Here is a 19,983-nt window from a genome sequence, read left to right on the forward strand (position 1 = left end):
GAGAAGTGGCTATTAAATGAATATTCCCATTTGATTGATAGGCCATAGCATTTTAGATTGTGTTGGGAATTCCCTACATTGTTTGTATCTGAATTTTTGTGAGTTTTTCTACAACTTGCCTGGTGAGTTTTTGTACCGTAGTACTACTTGTATGGAATGTGGGTCAAAGTAGTGGTTGGTACTGCTGTATGGAGTGTGAGAAAAAGTGGTGGTTGACGGTCCTTGGGTTTATTTTGAGCTGTTAGTTCTATTCCCTGGAATTTGTTGTTTGTATTCTAATTTTGATTTGATGGTGCATTCTAAAGAGTCTTCTCATCTACAGCCATAACACCCTGAATGTGTCTGATCTCATCTAAAGGGTCTTCTCCATTGCCTCTAAATCCCTTAAAAATAAAGACAGACAAGGAGAATGATCCCCTTCAGGCACCCAGTTGGTTTATGGTGTCTCTACTTGCAAGAATTTGTGTAAGGTTCAAAGACATGCCAGGTATTCTAGGATGGCCAATTCTTGTGCACAAATTTTTACTAAAGGGCAAATTGTATCAAAGAAAATTCAGAGCTCTAATGGTTGACCTGCCACTACAGAGTTAAAGTGTTGAGTCTCAAACCTTCTGCTTAAGATTAACTCATTGTTTATGGTATACAAAATGATCTGCATTTGTAAGATTTTTGATAAACAAGGTCTTCCCACACCCTCCAGAACTCTGCAGATGGCCGTGGCAAGGCACTGGGTGGGACCACAGTGCAGGGGTGCACCTGGGAGGAGGGAAGACTATGCACATGGTGTACATGGCCTGCCACCAAGCTGCATGCAGCAAGGAGGAAGGAATGCCTATTGCTGCTGCCATCTCGGCACCATGGGAGGGGCAGGGTAGAGTGCCACCTGAACTAATGCTTCAGTACCACACCCAGTAAATTATGGCTCGGGGTTTAGAATGGTCTCTCCTGGCAGCAAACTCAACTTGGGCCAGAAGAAAGCCATAGCCAGGGTGGGCAATTTGCAGCAATATTAGATAGAGGGATTGAATGTGCAAAAACAGCCAAAGGGTCTTCTGAAACAGTCAAAAGGCATGGGTGAAAAAGCTACCCAGACTGATTTTTTGTAAAGAAGAAGGACCCTGAAAGGAACATTGCCCCAAATTGTAAGGGACTCCAGGTTGCAGGAAGCATCTAGGAAAGCAAATAGTTTTTTTTTTTAAGTCCAGGACTCAGATAGCTAAGGAGAGAGCCTGGAGCCCACTGCCTCTAAATATCCCCATAGGAGCCCTGCACAAAATTGACAGTGGGAATTCGATTGGCACTAGCCTGGGGGACAGAAGCTGTCTGGGGAAAGCCCCCTTCCCCTGGCCACCACCAGGATCCCTGGCACCAGCCTCATCTGGTGCTCTACGAGCCAGGAAGGGGGAAGAGGGGAAGGGTCAGGTGGCAGGGAGGAAGCCATAGACAATGGGCTGCTGAGAAACTCAACAGGCTCAGGGGGCTGACCTGGGCAAACAGCAGGAGCACTGGGGGTTGTTTCAGAAGCAGCAGAAGCTCATCTCCATGGGGGGGTGCCACCAATCTCCTGCTAGATGTGTACCACGGCCTGGTGAAGTATACAGGAGACTGTCATTATGCTTTGAAGTTTGAGCCTCAGCAACCTTGCACATTGCTTGGTCCAGGGAAAGAGGCCAAGCAAATAGAGAATACTGGTGATGGACACCATGGCCAGATAGCTACAGAGATGGTTCAACATCACCTCCTCCCACAGCAAGGATGTCAGCAGACACCATTGTCAACAGGAGCCAGGAAGGAGCACACTCTGCAGAGCCCTGGACATTTCAAGAGAGTGATAATAGAACCTTCTTTGTAGTGGAGGTAACCCAACACATAAACAAAGCCCTATACCTAGAATAGAAATTACATATATCCTGGAATTGATACAAGAAACCAGTCTAAAGTGAGACAGGTTATTGCCACTTGCCCTCCTCTGGATAAGGGTAGCCCTTTAGAAGCAGACTTAAACCCTTAAAAAAATAGTTTATGAAAGACCCTTCCTTGGATCCCAAGGTGAGTATGATAATATATCCATAAGTAAAAAAGAATAGAGTTAAACAATATGTCAAATGAGTGGGTCAGGTGCTAACCACTACACAAGAGTTTGCCTCTTTCAGGTCCCTGCCCTAGTTGGAAGCAGAGAAGTGCAGGGGACCCTGTGAAGTGCTCTAACAACTCAAATCTTGCTAAAATTGTCAGAAGGGAAACCTAGCATTCATTATACCAATGTAAAGAGGTGTAGCCCCCAGTGGAGTGGCCACCCTTACATGATCTAAAGCATCTGTTTGAGAAAAAAGGAAAAAATGAAAATGTTGATATTTTCACTAATTTTTTGGTTCTGTCTAGAGGATAGAGGAACAACTCCTCAGTGAGGATTTCCCAGGGCTATCCTCCTCTGTTGATCTGTCTTGCTGCCACATATGTTATCCTAAACGTTGTTTGATACAAGTATTTCTGTACCTGATTTCTAAATTTGCAGAGGCCAGACTCTCAGATCACCAACTAATAGCTCTGCACTCAGAAGTCCCATGTTTCTTCTCTAACCCAGCCTTGTATGGATAGTGTATGTAAGGTGACAGTCCATTTCACCTTGTCAGTCTCCATCCCTATAGTTATTGCTTATGCCCTTCGTCACCTGATAATCTGTACCTTCTGTCTAAAACATTGCACCAATGCAGCAGGAAGTAGCTTGATGACTACATGGTCCCTCCTCCCATACATACAGAAGGGTAAAATTGACACAGAGGGGTATGATGTAACAGAGAAAATGGCCTGAAAAGGGTAAAAATGTTTTCTGTCTCTCTTCTTTATTTTTTTTCTTTTTACGCTAGTCAAGTGAAGCAGTGGGAATGGAGAAGGAACAAAGGAACCTGTAACTGGTTGTGTGGTTGCCATCAATTAGTAGTAAACAGCACTGCACTGGGACCAGCCTGTTTTCTGTCTCTTCAAAGCCCCCTTACCCTTTTTTGAGAAATAAAAGCTTTATCCCTGCCTCAGGCCAGTGGTTGGGAGGGGCAGGGTATTGTCGTTTGTTCTTTGTGCCACACGAGATTGCTCAAGGGAATTGTTTGGGTGGCGGTTATGAGATTATCCTAGCCAAAGATGGGATGAATCAGAACCTTTAAAAGCTCTGTACTTCTGCTCAGAAGCAGGACCTTGGGGCTTTGAGACAGGAGTCTGCCAACCTCCTCATTTGCCAGCAAATTAATAAACTACTCTTTCCTTCTCACACACACAAAAAAATGTATTCTCCAATTTTTGACTACAGGAAGGATCATTGTCACAACCTCCAGGTTGTTCAAAGGTCAACTGTATATCTACTTTGTCAATAAAGGAATCGATTTCTCAGAAATTGGAGATCATTAGTGTAAACTCACCACCAAATCCTGCAAAGAAAAAACAGTTTTTAATCATGAAAATTATATCCTTCTATATATTCTCTGATATTCTCTATTGCTTTTGTGTTTTAATAATGCATTTTTTTCTTATTCCCCTCTAAGGAACCATTCGAGGCCATGTTAACAACAGAATCTGAACTGAGCCATGAGGGTCTTCCTCAATGAGTATTAAAAAGGAAGGAGCTTAGGAAGAGGCTGTAGTGATACAAGGAGATCTCGGTTCCCAGTGTCACTCATCATCCAGTCTTATTCCCAGGAGAGGGCTGACCACATAGGACAAAAATTAAAACAAAATGGAAAAAATAAAAACAGAGTGCATTGAAATTGCTTACCAATTTCTAAAAACCTTACCTAATCAAGGGGGAAAGCCTCAATAACTTCAACAAATTGCTTTTGTGAATGAATTAGAGGAAATAAACTGAGTGTGACCCCAAAGAGTTAACCTTCTCCTGACCTAAAGTTTTGCTGATTTTGGATAATCCTGTATGGCTCTCTCCCCGTGACATTTCTTCAGGGATCTTACTCCATCAAATTCCATTCTTTTACTTCCCTCTCGCACCATGGACTGATTCTTCTCAACATTTTTCAATATTTAAGTATACACTCTATTTTATAGATTTTTAAAAATTTACTCTATTTCTTCTCTGGGTAGTACTCAATTTCTTTTCTCTCCTTCACAGCCAGACTTAGTTCAATGCTATCTTATTCTGAGTGACTGAGAAGTTTTATCCAAAACTGTAATGAATACTTATCATGCTCTGTTTCCCCCATATGAGTATTTTTTTGCAGTAGGTTGTGTTAGTCTGCATATTTGTGATTTCTGATATTAATATATCATTTGACATGACTACATTTTTCTGGGGAGAAACCACTTTCCTTTAACTGGTAACTTGAAGTTACTTAAAAAGTCTAAGTCAGCATTATGTCAATCTGCATAAAACAAAACTTTTTCCTTCTTACCTTTCATGAATGGATTTCGCTAATTTCCTGATTTAAATTGCTTTGCATTTCCTGAGTCACTTTCCATAAAGGGCCCATTTTCTTTAGCAGTGTCTCTTGTGAAATAACCATAAGCTTTAGCAACAGGGAAAAGGGGACTGTAGATCCAACCCCCTCATCTATTAGAAAAGGCTGTGGTTGACAGAACACTAATCTTGAGCTAGAGTGGAGTGGTCAGATTTTTCACAAGCTAACCTTATCTGATTTAAATATTTGGGATATCAGAGCTTTCAGAAACATATAAGGCACCCTGAGGATACTATAATTTATTTCCTAAGAAATGGGCTTTGGTCTTCCCTGGCTATGGAGCAGGCAGGCCTGCAGCAGAAGCCAGTGTTCCTGGTGCTGGCTCCTGCTCCACACCTGCACCAAACCCACACATTTAACAATGTTTCTAAGGAAACTTCCATCAGTGAAGGCTCAACACAGCTGTGATTGGAGTGTCAAATTGATCGACAACATTGGAAGGACAAGTTTATATCTTGAGATTTACACTGAAAAATCACCACCTCTGTCATCTGCGTTCTCATCAACTTCATCTTCATAAACTCTCATCTTTCTCTCTGACTTAAGATTGTATAGATTTCAAATGGCGTCAGAGGCATCACTTACCCGGCACTGCTCAGCAGCCTGTTCTACTGGATGGTGGCCCTCAGAGCAGGACCCACAGAGCAGTGTCTTCTTGCCCTCACAGAAGTGCTCCTTCACCTCCATGTGCGCCACACAGATCTGCTCCTCTGAGATGTGGACCTGGTGAGGTCTGGCCTGCCTGGCAAGGGAAGCCAGCTTCTTGAGTACAAAATTAGTTTTGAAGTTTGGCTTCTCTGATATTTCCCTGCACTCAGGGCAGTGCATTGGATTCTGGGATTCCTCCCAGCAGAAGCAGAGGCAGGGCCTGCAAAAGCTGTGCTCACAGTAAATGGTAACAGGGTCTATCAGGTATTAATAGTTCATGCAGATGGGGCAGGTGAGTTCATTCTGCAAGGCTTGCAAGGTGCCTGAATCCATGTTTCTGAAAATAAAAAAAAAGGGAAAAATTTATATTTTTGCCTCAATGAGGGGAAAAAAAGCCTGTGTACAGTTCTATTTGTCTGCTTGAGCTATGTCGAATCTACCTATTAACTTAACCCTAGTATGAACCTAGACGTGGTGAATGTAGACAGACTGAATGTATACAGTTGTCTTTCAGTAGCCATGGGAGACAGGTTCTAAGACTCCCCAAGATTTCAAAATCCAAGGATGCTAAATTTCCTTATATAAAAAGGGCTAGAATTTGCACATCCTCTCAGATACCTTACATCGTCTCTACATTACTTATAATACCTAATACAATGTAAATGCTATGTATAATAAATAGCTTTTATACTGTATTGCTTAAGGACAACAACAAGAAAAATATCTGTGCATTTTTAGTACATAGTCTTTTTCCTCCTCCAGATGTTTTGAATCCCAGGTTGGTTGAATCCATGGAAGGGCCAAATGTGCTGTGATACAAAAGAGAAAATTAAATGAGGGAGTCCTCAGGATCTTTTTAGTTAAAACAAGCAGTGTTCTAAATCATACCTAAATTATTTAGACAAGCTTAAAGATGGGGCAGAGTGCAAAAGTGGGGAAGATTCCAGAGTTACCTGTATTAGCTGACTGGTGCAGAAGCACATCCAGAATCTGTCTCTGTCTTTTTCTGTCTCAGTGATGCCATGATTGCAGCACACTGATAGCATTTAGCCTCTTTGCTAAGAGATTATGCTCCCTGCCTCTTAACGCACTGATGGACTTTTCTGAGGACAATTAGAAATCAGTTAGGTTCAACTTAAGTTGATTAATTTAATCAGCATTAACATCAACTGTCAACTCCTAAAACAATAAACAGTTAAAATTTATTTATCCTTTTAACTTTATATCAAAACTTTTCCTTTCAAGAAATAAAACATAAAAATTATCTATTTACAATTGAGAAAAATAATTTCCCTAGAGTCAATTCAGATGATGAGAGATAACACTTTCACATTCTTAAATGGTGGATATTCAAGCTACAATAATCAGCAACAATTAATCGATCATCTTTTAAAACAATAACAAAAAGAACATAAACACTGGACTTTCCCCTTTACACTGGAGAGTCCAGAGATGCAGTTAATGGAAGCATGACCACCAACCAGTTCATCTTTATTTCTGATATTTCCCCATAGTGACCTATGCCACTTACTGGGAGCCATTAACAGTCGGTTGGATCTGTTTTGAGCACTTTTCAAATCTATTACTCAATCTGAAGGTTTTAAAGGAACGGCCAATAGGACCTTTACAACAAGTGCTTGTGAATTAATTCAGTACATTTAGCTTTGATGTCAATAAAGAGTATTACTACATGCACGTTATATTGGACATTTTAGGTACAAGTTCCATAATTGCATAAAAACTGTGGGAATATAATTTTTAAGACCTAAAATATCTACTAATACAGTAATAGAATACAAATGATCAAATAACAGTATAACACAAACCAATCAATGCTCTAGTTACAGATACTTTACATTGATGCCATTTTAAATAACTAGGAAAGACATTTATTTTCTTTCACAAGACTTAAGTGTGCTGGCAGGGTAAGCTAAAGTATTTTTACAAAAGAAAGTAAGCATGAAATGCTTTACTTTAAATTTCATACACACCAACATCTACTCTCAGTGGTTTCACCTTTGGAAGCTCTGAAAGATCTGTCCATATCCAGGTCAGCAGGAACTCTTGGCTCTCCAAAGCCCAACAGCCACAGATATCCTGAGCAAGAGCAGCTGACTGTAAGGGAATGACTTGATGTTTTCTACGGCATTTGTGTTTCCATCCTACTGGGATGGGATGAGTACTGTGCATTCATCATTTCTGGATACATCTCAAAGTTTAATGTGCCATATGCCTAATCTTGAACCAATAAGATCCTCCTTTTTCAGCCTCCCAAGTAGCCAGGACTGTAGGCACAGTTTCATCTCTTGGAGCCTAGAGCAGGAATTGAGTCCATATCAATGGCCTCCTGCAAATTTTATTTAACAGATAAAATTGCTCTTTAACATTTTAAGTCTCAAATATCTATGATGTTATAATATTTAATTTCCTGTCTTTGATATTCATATTTGTGTGTGTGTGTGTGTGCGTGTGTTTCCATTTTGGTATATGTTTGTTGGTTTATTTTATTTATTTATTTATTTTTAATTCAGGATATCATGGGGGGTCCTGCTCTATTGCCCAGGCTGGAGTGCAGTGGTGAGATCATAGCTCACTGCAACCTGAAACTCCTAGCCTAAGGTCATCCCCTGCCTCAGCTTCCTGAGTAGGTAGTTTTATAGGCATGAGCCACCAGCTGGTGGTCATCTTTCAGTTTTGAAGACCTATATTAGAATTATAATCCGGTACATACCTACAATTTAAAAGTGAAATTGAGACACCATTGGGACTCTTGCCAGTTACTTCAAAGGTATGGAACTTCTTTCTTCTCATTCCCAGAAGAGATTATTGATTCATTTACCTGCACATTTTTTTTTTTTTTTGCAGAAGTTAAAGCCTATATAAAAATAAAAACTGATATAGAGAACATATAATAAGTGTAGTTAACACCAAAGAGTTGAAATTGTAAAAGGGAGAATGTTACAAAATGGGAAGAGAACACAATCAATGATAGAATCCTAGAAAAACCAGAGAATAAAGGACACATTGAGGAATATGAGATGAGGAAGGACCTAAGATGAGTTAACAAAAGCAGTAGAAAGAAGAAAGTTGGGTGTGGTAAAATAAAATAATGCATTATAGTAGCATAAATGGAGTGCTTGCTGTGTGTCCTCAACTTAACCAGCATTACATACTTTGTCATTTTTACTGGCTATATCTGAGAATATCGAGGACACAGAGAGGAATGTCTATCCAGGTGTCCTCCTATCATCTGTCCTTTGATTCATTGTTAGTAACCAAGGCTTCAGGATGATGTAAAATAATGTTACTGTTATTAGATAATGGAAGCCACACAGCTTTCAAATCAGAAATTGTTATTTTTGTTCTTAGCTCAACTCCTCCTGATAGATATATGTGATTTTGGTCCAATTTCCTCATATCTCTTTGTTTTTCTTCATTATATGTTTGGATATTTCAAAAGAAAATATTTCAACAAATTTAGTTTAATGATCAAATTGGCTTTTATTTATGATTCATGAACCAGGAAGCATCTCATGTAAAAACAGAGAGATGCTATGCTATGGATAGCAGAATAGTAGGTTTTTATAAGGTACCTTATGCAGAAACAAGGAAATAGCATAATACAAAAAGGGAATTGCTTAATGTTAGGTTACCCTTCTTGTAAAGATTAAAGCCTAGAGGACTTCCTTATCATGCTGGTTAAACTGCCCTATTCTGGCATTTAGCTATGATGTCTCTCTCCTCATTTCTCAGAAAGTCTGATAAAGAATTTAGATTTGGTTTAGGGATGTGAAACTGTCAGGGTTCGGGGTCGGTAATCTTGTCTGTTCTCAGTTCTTGGGGTGCTCTTGGCGTGCTCTTGGCTGAATAATGATTAAGACACACCAAAAGGAAGGCAAGCATGAAACAAGGTTTATTGAGGAAGGACAAGATAGATTTACAGACTAAGAGCAAGATACCTTCCCCACAAAATGGTGATCAGGCCTCTTGTAATAAAAAAAAAAAGGCTCTGATTATGATCGGGGTCCTGTTTTATACTGTCCATATTGTGTCCTCCTTAAGATTCAGACATCACCATGGAACCACTTTGATGGACAGTAAATGATGTTATAGCCTAAGATGCGAGAAATGACCACCTAAAGACCGAATTGAGCCAAATTAGGAGTCTTTATTAGCTGGCCAGCGACCACCCCCTGTTCTGGGAAAGTCCAGAGACAGAGAATGGCCCCGATCTTAAAGTGAGCAGGGGTTATATACCTTCACCACTAACAATACTAACAATACTCATACGGCTAAAAACATGTTGATTACAATAATTCATAAGCAAGCAAACTTACAGAAGCAAATAGCAACCGTTAAATCAAGGAACATTTCCTTGAGGAACATTTTTCCAAGGAACTGCCAAATGTAGTACAATGTAACTATACACACCTAATGATTTTAAACAATCACTTACAAGTTAATCACTGTATAAATTTTTTCCTGTTATTCATGTATTTTTTTTAACTTTACACAACAGTGAGTCTGTACACAAGATGGCTGCACTAGCCTGCATACAAGATGGCTTCACTGTGGCTCACAGAGCTATACTGATTACTGTGCCTCATCACAAATGACATGATAATTAGCCTAGGTTACTCTAGGTCACTTTCCAAATCCTGTTGTGCCTGGGCTGCCTGGCCTGCAGGTAGGGGATGCCCTGCATTCTTTTGCAGTTTAGCAGGATTTCCTCCTCCTTCTTCCCAAGTGTGGCAGTTACTCAGGACAGGATTAAGGTGGGGCAGCACCAAGACAGGACTGCCCTAGGCAAGACACCCACTTTGTCCCCAAGAGAGTCTCCCTTGCTATCTACCTAACAGAACACTAGCATCAGTGACTCTGTTTTGATATGATCTGTTGGGATCTACTGCAAGAGCTCAGTACAATACAGTGGGCTCCTATAGATTTTATTTAAGAGATAGAATTCCTTTTTGACATCTTAAGTCTCAAATTTTTATGATATTATAAGATTTAATTTTTCACCTTTCATATTCATCTGAGGATTCATTAAAATGGCTGAGGCCAGGCCCAAAATACATAATGGAATTTGAGACCTCTAAACCTTTCAAACTTCAGGGGACTTAGAAATGAAAAGCATGTCCTTGTTTTAAAGGGGGACCTTAAATTCATTTTCTTATTTTAGAAAATAAGAAATGAAATATCTTTATGAAAGATAGGCAGAAAATCTAGAGAAAACTGGAAGAGGAGGGAAAAGTAATTACAATGTGTAAAGAAGATTAGTGGTGATTGTTTCGTTCAATCCAATCTTGGAAAAAGATCCTTTATGTACTCACATATTCCTTTATTCCCAGCCACTTGGAATTCTGTTTTGAGTCTCTTCCCTCAGCTTAGATTTATTTCTAATGCTATCCGGGAAACACCCACAATGAAAACTACATTATCCTAAACCTATTAAGAAAAAAAATCATATAAATAGAAAGGAGGCATCCTGCAAGGGTCAGAAAAGGACGATCAAGGAAAATTCCTGTGATTTTTGTAGCCTTGTGCATGGAAGATTGAGACTGTAAAGAGCTTCAGTAGTTCAAGGAAATTTCTTAATATATCAAGTGGTAGAAGCACTATCTCAGTAAAAGTTCGAAGTAATCTGACGTCACTTCTCAATAAATCTGTATTAAGAACTCTTCAAATGCCAGGTAAGAACAGACTGTAGATATTATTGTTTTCGCCTTACATCCTATCCTTTAACACTTGCCTGTAATTCTGTATATATCAAAAAATTGTATCTTTCCCTGTGAATTGAGTGGCTAGATTGTTACGAATTGGATCGTTATTTTCTTTCACAATATTATTTATTCCCTGGTAATATATATTTATAAGGAAATCTTCAACTGACTTGTTACTTACTGCTTTACAAGTTCGTCTAGATTTTAAGAACCAGGTAGCATGTCTAAATTATTTTTAAGGTCTTATAAACACCTCACATTTATTTTTTTCCAATAACTGTGCAGTGATCTCAACTGCTGGTGATTTTTCCTTCCTGGGGACATTTGTTGATGTTTGGAAATATTTGTGGTTGTCACAACTGGTGGTTACTATTTTAATCTTGTGAGTAGAGACCTGGGATTCTGCTAAAAATCTTACAAGGCACAGGACAGCCCCCCAGAACAAAGACTTGTCCAGTCCCGAATGTAAACAGTTCTACTGTTGAAAAACTGTAAACTACTATATGTGCACATAAGTAGTGATCAATTAATACCAGTTTGATGGTGAGTACATATGGTGCTTGTTTTTCAATTCTTGTGATACTTCACTTAGTAGAATGGGCTCCAGCTTAGTTTTCCTAGTTTCATCATCTATGTAATGGAATAATAATCGTAAAATCTCCTCATACAGTTGGGAGGAGAAAAATAAGACAATAAATGTATAACATTCACATATTAGTTTCCTAAGGCTGTCACAATAAATTATCACAAATTGAGTGGCTTAAAACTATTTACTCCTTCACAGTTCTGAAAGCCCGAAGTTGAAAATCAAGGTGTTGACAGAATTGGCTCCTTCTGGAGGCTCTGAGGGAAAACCTACCCCTGCCCCTCTCCTAGCTGCTGTGGCTGCTGGCAACCCTTGACTTTCACTGATTTGTGGCAGTACGATTCCAGTCTATGCTCCCGTTTTCACATGGCCTTCCCTGCGTCTCCAAGTTTAAAATCTTTCTGTTCTTTCTCCTCTAAGGATACCAGTAATTGGATTTAAGCCCCACCCTAAACCCAGAACGATCTCATCTGAAGGTGATCAAGTTAATTACATCTGCAAAGATCCTACTTCCGGAAGGTCGTATTCACAGGTATGAGTGGTTAGGACTTAGACATACATTTTGGGGGCCCACTATTCAACTGACTACAGTTGAAAAAAATGCCTGCCTCATAAAGGAGCCACATGACAACAAAAACAACTGTATTTGCACTTCCATTGCTCAACACACATCATCCTAACTTTTAGAACTGGGAAGATGGTGACTCTTCCTCCCTAGATTCACATTCCAAATATTCCATATCTCTTTTCTAATGTCAAGTTTATGTAATTTCATAATTACATTGAAAAAATTCTAATTTTTTTCAAAATCAGAATACATCTTACATTTACGTTTTTGTTTTTAATAATCACTACTTATAAAACAGTTGGAAGTTTAAGACAAATTTTTATCCCTGAGCCATTTGAGAGTAAGTTGTGAACATAAACACAATGTATGGAACTATTTCTTTCTTTTTTTAATTTATTTTTTTATTTCAGGATATTATGAGAGTACAAACATTTTGGTTACATTTTATGTCTTTTTTTTTTTTTTTTTGAGACAGAGTCTCACTCTGTTGCCCAGTCTAGAGTGCCGTGGCGTCAGCCTAGCTCACAGCAACCTCAAACTCCTGGGCTTAAGCAATCCTTCTGCCTCAGCCTCCCGAGTAGCTGGGACTACAGGCATGCACCACCATGCCCAGCTAATATTGTTTTCTATATATATTTTTAGTTGTCCAGATAATTTCTTTCTATTTTTAGTAAAGATAGGGTCTTGCTCTTGCTCAGGCTGGTCTCGAACTCCTGTCCTCGAGTGATCCTCCCACCTTGGCCTCCCGGAGTGCTAGGATTACAGGCGTGAGCCACCACGCCTGGCCTACATTTCATGTCTTTGCCTCACCCAAGCGAAGATTAGAGGCATGCCCTTCTCCTCCACAATGCTCACCACGTCCATTAGTTGTGAGTTTACCCCCCAACCCCCTAATCTCTGGAGAATATTACTACCGAGTGATGGAACTGTTTATTTCTTCATTCTTTTTTCTACCTTCTTATGTGAATGTTACTTTTTTCTTAATTGCCCTTTCCGTTCTATTATTGTTTGCTTTTATTTTCAGTTTTCTTAGGACACTGATAAAATAGTATTTTGTCTGATTTTTAAAATTAAAACTTCAATAACTTTCAAGTTTATTCTCTTTTCAGTCCTCCACACTTAATTTTAAAGCTTTCATTCTTTTGCGATTTTTAATTTGCTTTATTTATATCTTCATTTATTATGGAAGTACTTTTCAAAAGCCTTTTCTACATCATGGAGTCTAATATCTGGGCTGTTATTTATTTTCTCTTCCACCTCAAAAATGGACTTTAATGATACTTTTAATTTTTTAGAATATTTTAATCTATTATTTTCTGATACATTCATTATTTATGTGACATTATTATAACTATTAAGATCTTCACTCTTCCAGTGAATTTTCCAATGTCATTTGAAGGCTATATTATTCTATACTGAGAATTAAAAATAGTTCTCAAAAATTTTTTTGCAGATATTCAAAAGCTTATTCTCAGAATTTCCCCTTCCATTTGCCTCTTAAGTCTGTTGTGTTTCCCTTCTTATGCATATTTTTTTCCTCCCATAGGCCCCATGTTATACTTCTTATTTACCCTCTAGGCAAGATCTGGCTTTATTTAATGTTGTATGTATTTGTATGCAATTTTACCTATGTGAGCTAGTCTTAGAATAGAAGATTATCCTAAAAAGACTAGTGAAAGAGTTAGGACAATTTGGGGAGTGATGTGAGGAAATGTGTACCAGAGATACTACATTAGGCAAGACAAAATTGGTAAGAAAATAGTAGCCATCAGATCTGCCATGTTTTCAAGTAAACATTTCTGGTAAATGCCAGGTATTATGGAGGGACTTCCTGGAGGAGACAAAACTGTCACTGAGCTTTAAATATGACAAAGAATTAAACAAATACAATTAAAAATCTTTTATAATGCCAATTAAATCCTTGCTATTTGGAAGGAGAAGCAGAATAGTTCATCTACAAATCAGTCTTTTATTATAGGTTCATATTCCCCCCGTAAAAAGATCACAGTTAGCTGTGTGTCTGGAGGAGCTCTTAGACTTGTCTCATTGAATCTCCAGCTTCTCAATTGCACCTTTAGTCATGGCCATTTGGGCTGCACTTAGAAAGTGGTCACACTCAAGGAGCTACAGAATGAATGTTCTTTCCCTTATTTTTATATTAGGCTTCTTGAGTGAGTGGCCTGGTGTTAGTCTTATTCAGTTCTATTGAAGATAGGCTCTGGTGAGATTTGCCAGAAGGCAGGTTGAGGTGAGCAGTGGAGATATTTTTTTTTTTTTTTTTTTTTTTTGAGACAGAGTCTCACTCTGTTGCCTGGGCTAGAGTGCTGTGGCATCAGCCTAGCTCACAGCAACCTCAAATTCCTGGGCTCAAGCAATCCTTCTGCCTCAGCCTCCCAAGTAGCTGGAACTACAGGCATGCACCACCACACCCGGCTAATTTTTTCTCTATATATTTTTAGTTGTCCAGATAATTTCTTTTTATTTTTGATAGAGACGGGGTCTCACTGTTGCTCAGACTGGTCTCAAACTCCTGAGCTCAAATGATCCACCCGCCTCTGCCTCCCAGAATACTAGGATTACAGGCATGAGCCACCTCGCCTGGCCAGGAGATATTGAATATTGCAAATATAGCCTATGAAAGGCAAACATAAACTTTAATTCAGAAGTAGACAGTTTTCCACTTATTTTATAAATTATACACAGGACATATCCCAAGTGGAGTGTGATTTTTCTCATTAATCTCAATGAAGGAGAGTAACTTTTCTTTCCTTCTCCTCAGAAATATAGAATCACAAAGACTGCAAGACTTCCAAAATCAATTATCTGCTGAGTCTTGAGAGTAAAGAGTTTTGTGCTCTTCCTGACGTGTCTACAGAACCGAGAACTTAAAAGTGGCCAAAGACCTCAAAATGGCGTTGCCTAAAAGCCAAAACCGCTGGTCCAAAGAGGACGTCCTGATGTTACTAGAGTGCATGGAGAATAATCTCCCATCCAATGACAACCACATGTCTCAAACAACTCAGTCACATCTGGACTGGGGACAAATAGCTTTTAAAAATTTTTCTGGAGAAATGTGCAAACTCAAATGGTTAGAGATTTCTCGTAAGTTGAACAAGTCCTATACTTTGAAAGAATTAGTCCTGGAAGCTAAGAAACATGTTAAAAATCCAAACAGAAGAAAACAAGGCAAGAAACACCCAGACTTCCCAAAGAAGCCCCTAACTGCTTATATCCGTTTCTTCAAGGAGCAGCGGTCCCAGTACACCCAAATGTACCCTGGGCTGAGAAACCAGGAGCTGACTAAGATCCTGTCTAAGAAATACAGGGAGCTGCCAGAGCAGATGAAACAGAAATATATCCAGGCATTCCAGAAGGAAAAACAAGAGTTTGAGGAAAAACTAGCACGATTCAGGGAGGATCACCCTGATCTAGTTCAGAACTCCAAGAAATCTAATGTCTCCAAGAGGCCCCGGGGCCGAATCAAAGCCCAAAAGAATTTTCAGGGAAACATAAAAGAAGCAAGGTCTCTTCCAAAGACTGAGACATTTTCTCAGAAAGTGAAATTTTATGGAGAGCCTGAGAAACCGCCCATGAATGGATACCACAAGTTTCACCAAGATTCGTGGTCGAGTAGGGAGCTGCAACATTTGTCCCTGAGGGAGCGCATGGTAGAGATTGGCAGACGCTGGCAACGCGTCCCACAGAACCTGAAGGAACAGTATAAAAGCCAGGCTGAGGAGCTGCAGAAACAGTACAAGGTGGACTTGGATCTCTGGCTCAAGACTCTGTCACCTGAAGAATATGCTGCATACAGAGAAGCAACATGTGCTAAGCGTAAGAACATGCCTGTGACAAGAGGCCCAAACCCCAAGTTCAGACGTGCAGGTCTGCAGTGCTCATCAGCACAGAGTCTGCAAGAAAGTCTTGGAAAGGAGCAGGGACTGCAGGCTCCAGGGACGGATTCAGCAGAGACTGTTTGGGTCGACTATCATCCCTCAGAGGGATCAAAAGGGAATAAGGAAGAAGATGAAGAAGAAGATGGAGGTAGTAACACTTCAGACTCCAGCATCAGGATTGAAGATGAAGATGATTAACTCCGAGGGTGGTGGCTGTAGCTCAGCTTCCTCAGGGGACTCCTGACTCAAGACTCCACCTGAGCTTTGTTCACGCCCTAAAGGGTCAGAGAACATCCCAGCAGAGGTCATTGATGTCATCCACGTCAAAAGGAGGGCAGTCACCTCCTGCTTCTTTTTATTCCCTTGCTTTTTTGCATGTTTTAAATGCATAGACACATAGGTAACGGCATATGCTATTGAGCACGCAGAGCATACTCCGCATATTCTACTTTGTTTCTTTTTTACCTCGAGCTTGTGTTTTTTAGATTTATCCAATTTGTAACGTGTAGCGGTACTTTGCTAATTATCACTACACTCTATATTCTTTAATAGGATTGTACTTTGATTTATTCATCCATTCCCCCACTGATGGAATGGAGATTGATCCCAGGTGTTTGTTTTTATACTTGTTATTAGATCTGTGATTGTGCATTTTGTTGTTGGGATCAGTTTGTACCTGGCAGACATAGCAGTGGTTCTAGTTTAGATTATGCATTGGGAGTCTTATTGTATACAATGTGACCTTTACTAGAGATTAGTACAAAAGAGATTTGTAAAGAATTAAACTCCCACATCAAGAGATAATCCGGGTTTTTCCATACCTCACCAAACCTTCATATTTATATTTTTTTAATATTCATTTGAAGGCAGTAACTTTTTCTTTCATGCTTTTTATTATCTGATTACCAGTGAGTTTGAGCATCTTTTTACATGTAGTTCAGACTTTTTTTTCTGGCGAACTAATTCCTCTGGACTCTTGTACTTGGGAGAGAGAGCTGCATGTGTTTGCCCTGTTAGGTTGCAGGTTATGTATTCTGGACACTTACACTTTGTTGGCTTTGTGTTTTATAGTATTTTCCTGGCAGTTCTTTTCCATTTTTTTTTTTTTTCCTATCCTTCTGAGACTCATGTTGGATCTTTTCCATTTTTGTGTCTTAAAGAAATGCTTATTATTTCTACTCAAATTAAACTCATCATTATTTACATTGTTTTGTGCTTTTTGTTTCTGTATTTAGAAATAGCTTTCTAATATAAAGTCAAAAAGATATAGTCCTAATATTGACTTTTTTAAACTGATGAATTTGCCTATGACGTTGAACTAACACAATATATCTGAAATTACTTTTTGTGGGTATCAGGTCAGAATCACAGCATATTTATTATGAAGTCTGTCCTTTTGACACCCATTTGCAATACATGACTGATATTGCAAATATATCATAAATCAGCATTCTTATCAGGCCCAGAAAGTCTGAGCCTTTCTCTTTGGATTTCTGGGGTCCTTCTTCACTGCCCTCGCACCAAGGGCCTATGGATGAATTGTAACAGCACCTTGAGACCACAGCATCTGCAACTGGTATCTCAGAATACATATTTGATATTTTGACACATAAAAGAACACTGCTCTAACATTCTTGATATTCATATCACATAAAAATTTCCAAACATTAAGCAAGCCTTTGGAATCTTTCCATTATACAATGGTATTTTCAGACAGGTAAAAAATCCAAAGCTAGGCCGGGCATGGTGGTTCACACCTGTAATCCTATCATGTTGGGAGGCTGAAGCAGGAGAATTGCTTGGTGCCAGGAGTTCCAGACTAGCCTAGGCAAATATAGTGAGACTCCCATATCTACCAAAAATGAGTAAATATATACAAATAAAAACTCTAAAAATGACAGAAATGTATACTTGTGTGCAATGCCTTCTCTGACTAATATTTAAGACGGTAAATTGAACTCATTAATTCTTTGGTCTGTTTGTATCTGGATTATTTTTTGACTACTACTGTTTTCCTACATTTTCAAAACTGAAGAAAGGAGATTTTTCCTTTATTATATAAAGTGAATACTCAAAATATAAAAGACCATGTGTATGTTCCATGAAAAGAATCTATTACCCAAAGAGATTGACTTATTTTTTTTATATGTTTTCTCTTTTAACATTTCTATTCTGCTGTATGACTTATTTTCTGAATTCCCAAAATTCTGTGTAAGAACTTAATCTCTCCTATTATATTTTTTTTCACTAAGACATACTTAATCACTCTTATTGAATCAAATTGAGTCTAGCGATACATTGGTTCTCAGGTGTAAGAAATGTACTGAAGCTTTGCATCTGTAAATCAGCTTAAATCAGTGTTTCTCAAATATTAGCATTCATCAGAATCCTCTGTAGGATTTGTTAAACCACAGATTGCAGCCCCCACCCACTTAGTTTCTGATTCAGTAGGTCTTGGGTGTGGCCCAAGAATTTACATTTATAACACGTTCCAGGTGACACTGATGCTGCTGGAGCTGGAAGCAAACTTTGAGAACCGCTAGCCTCAACCATTTGTTTGGTCCAGATTGTCCCTAGCATTTTCTACCCAATGGGTTTGTCCTATATTTAATATTTAATGTTTAACAGCATTTATTTTATTACTATTCTCTGTAATTAACTGGAAACCTTAGGAATCATGTTTTATCATAAATAACCTTCCTCCATTCAGAAATGTAATTCAGTGAAGATACTGTATGTTATGTCACATAGCAGAGATTATGGAGCAACACACTGTAAACTAACATTGTTGAAAGGAAGGTAGCTTTCTTACTCATTTATTCACTCATCAAATATTTGTTAAGTGCTCATTATGCCCTAGACATTATATTACCTGCTGAGAATATAGCCTGAATATGAGACACCTCCTATATCTTTTGTAATTTATACCATTAGAAAAGAACCAGCTAATCTTTGTTCATATGTAGAAAGGCTGTCTTCCTCCTGATGGTCAGTTTATATTTCACTGTAAAATAAAATTATTTTCCCTAAAGGTGAACTGGTGTGTACAATGTACTAGATTGACAGGAGGGAGACAATATCAGACTGATAAGTGCAGTGTGGCTAACCAAGACTGTCCAGAATGTACAAATTGTATTCAAAAATTGAAATCACACACTCATAGACTTCCAGAACCCCAGTAAGCTCACAAAGCAGGTGAACAAGCACAGTATATATTAGGTAATGGAACACAGAGATGATTTTAATTCAAAGAAAATAGATCAAAAAAATTTTTGCATTTCACACTATTTTCTCATTTAATAACAATATAATGAGGTTGCATTAAAGTAGAAAAACTTAGAAGACAGTAAAGTATGATTGATTTGCTTCAACTGAAAAGGGCTCCCCAGCACATGGAGTTCCCAGACTTGCAGTCGGGTCCCTGACCCCTCCCTGCTCATCTGTGACCAGTGAGAAAGAGAGGCCTGACAGGGAAAGAGAAGGAGCCAGCAGGGTACTTCCATATGAGGGAACTCTTGGCAACATTCAAAAAGCTCACACTTCTACTCTCCAAATCAAGAAACACACCAACCCGGCCCAGAGGTTTCTCCACATAGTGAGGAAGCATGGGGGAGGTGGTCAAGAGGCTGCAGTGATGATCCTCCTTCACACATAAAAGAAGAAACACACCCTCAGATTCAAGCACTGTGTCAAGACTGCTTATCCAGGAATCCTTACAGACTCCTACAGCCCAGTCCCAAGAGTCGTTGACATCCAGCTCCCAATAATGTTTCCCAGAGGTGAAGGCCTGGGCTCCCCACTTAGCAAAATAGATAGATCTGCCAGAATTCAAAGATTCATCTTGATTGTCAGATCTAAACCTGAAGTTTCTCACATCGTCAAACATGTTGTGATTGGTTACTTCAGTATTGAAATAAATCGCCACTGTGGAAAGAAGAAAATATTTCAGTCAGATCTATTTTAAAAGTACATTATCTATGAGATAAGAAAGTCTACTTAGATAGTAAGTGGCAAAATGGCCCAAGACCACAAAGGCACTTCTGGCTGAAAAATATCAGATTCATGTGCTACCCATAAACCTTCAGCAGAAAGAAGAACCTAA

At 38.9% G+C, this 19,983-nt stretch overlaps 1 protein-coding gene across 1 annotated transcript; it reads left to right on the forward strand.

Annotated features, from left to right (window-relative positions):
• The first annotated feature begins 14,894 nt into the window (after window positions 1–14,894).
• On the forward strand, window positions 14,895–16,079 carry UBTFL1 (upstream binding transcription factor like 1). Its single transcript, XM_069470479.1, has one exon. It carries the CDS (start codon window positions 14,895–14,897, stop codon window positions 16,077–16,079), a length of 1,185 nt encoding a protein of 394 aa, XP_069326580.1.
• Window positions 16,080–19,983: the final 3,904 nt, after the last annotated feature.

Source organism: Eulemur rufifrons, chromosome 6, assembly GCF_041146395.1.
Source record: "Eulemur rufifrons isolate Redbay chromosome 6, OSU_ERuf_1, whole genome shotgun sequence".
Taxonomy (NCBI): Eukaryota; Metazoa; Chordata; class Mammalia; order Primates; family Lemuridae; genus Eulemur; species Eulemur rufifrons.

What these genes read in the sequence shown, in the direction of transcription:
- UBTFL1 (XM_069470479.1), top strand. Translation starts at nt 14,895, where the DNA reads ATGGCGTTGCCTAAAAGCCAAAACCGCTGGTCCAAAGAGGACGTCCTG.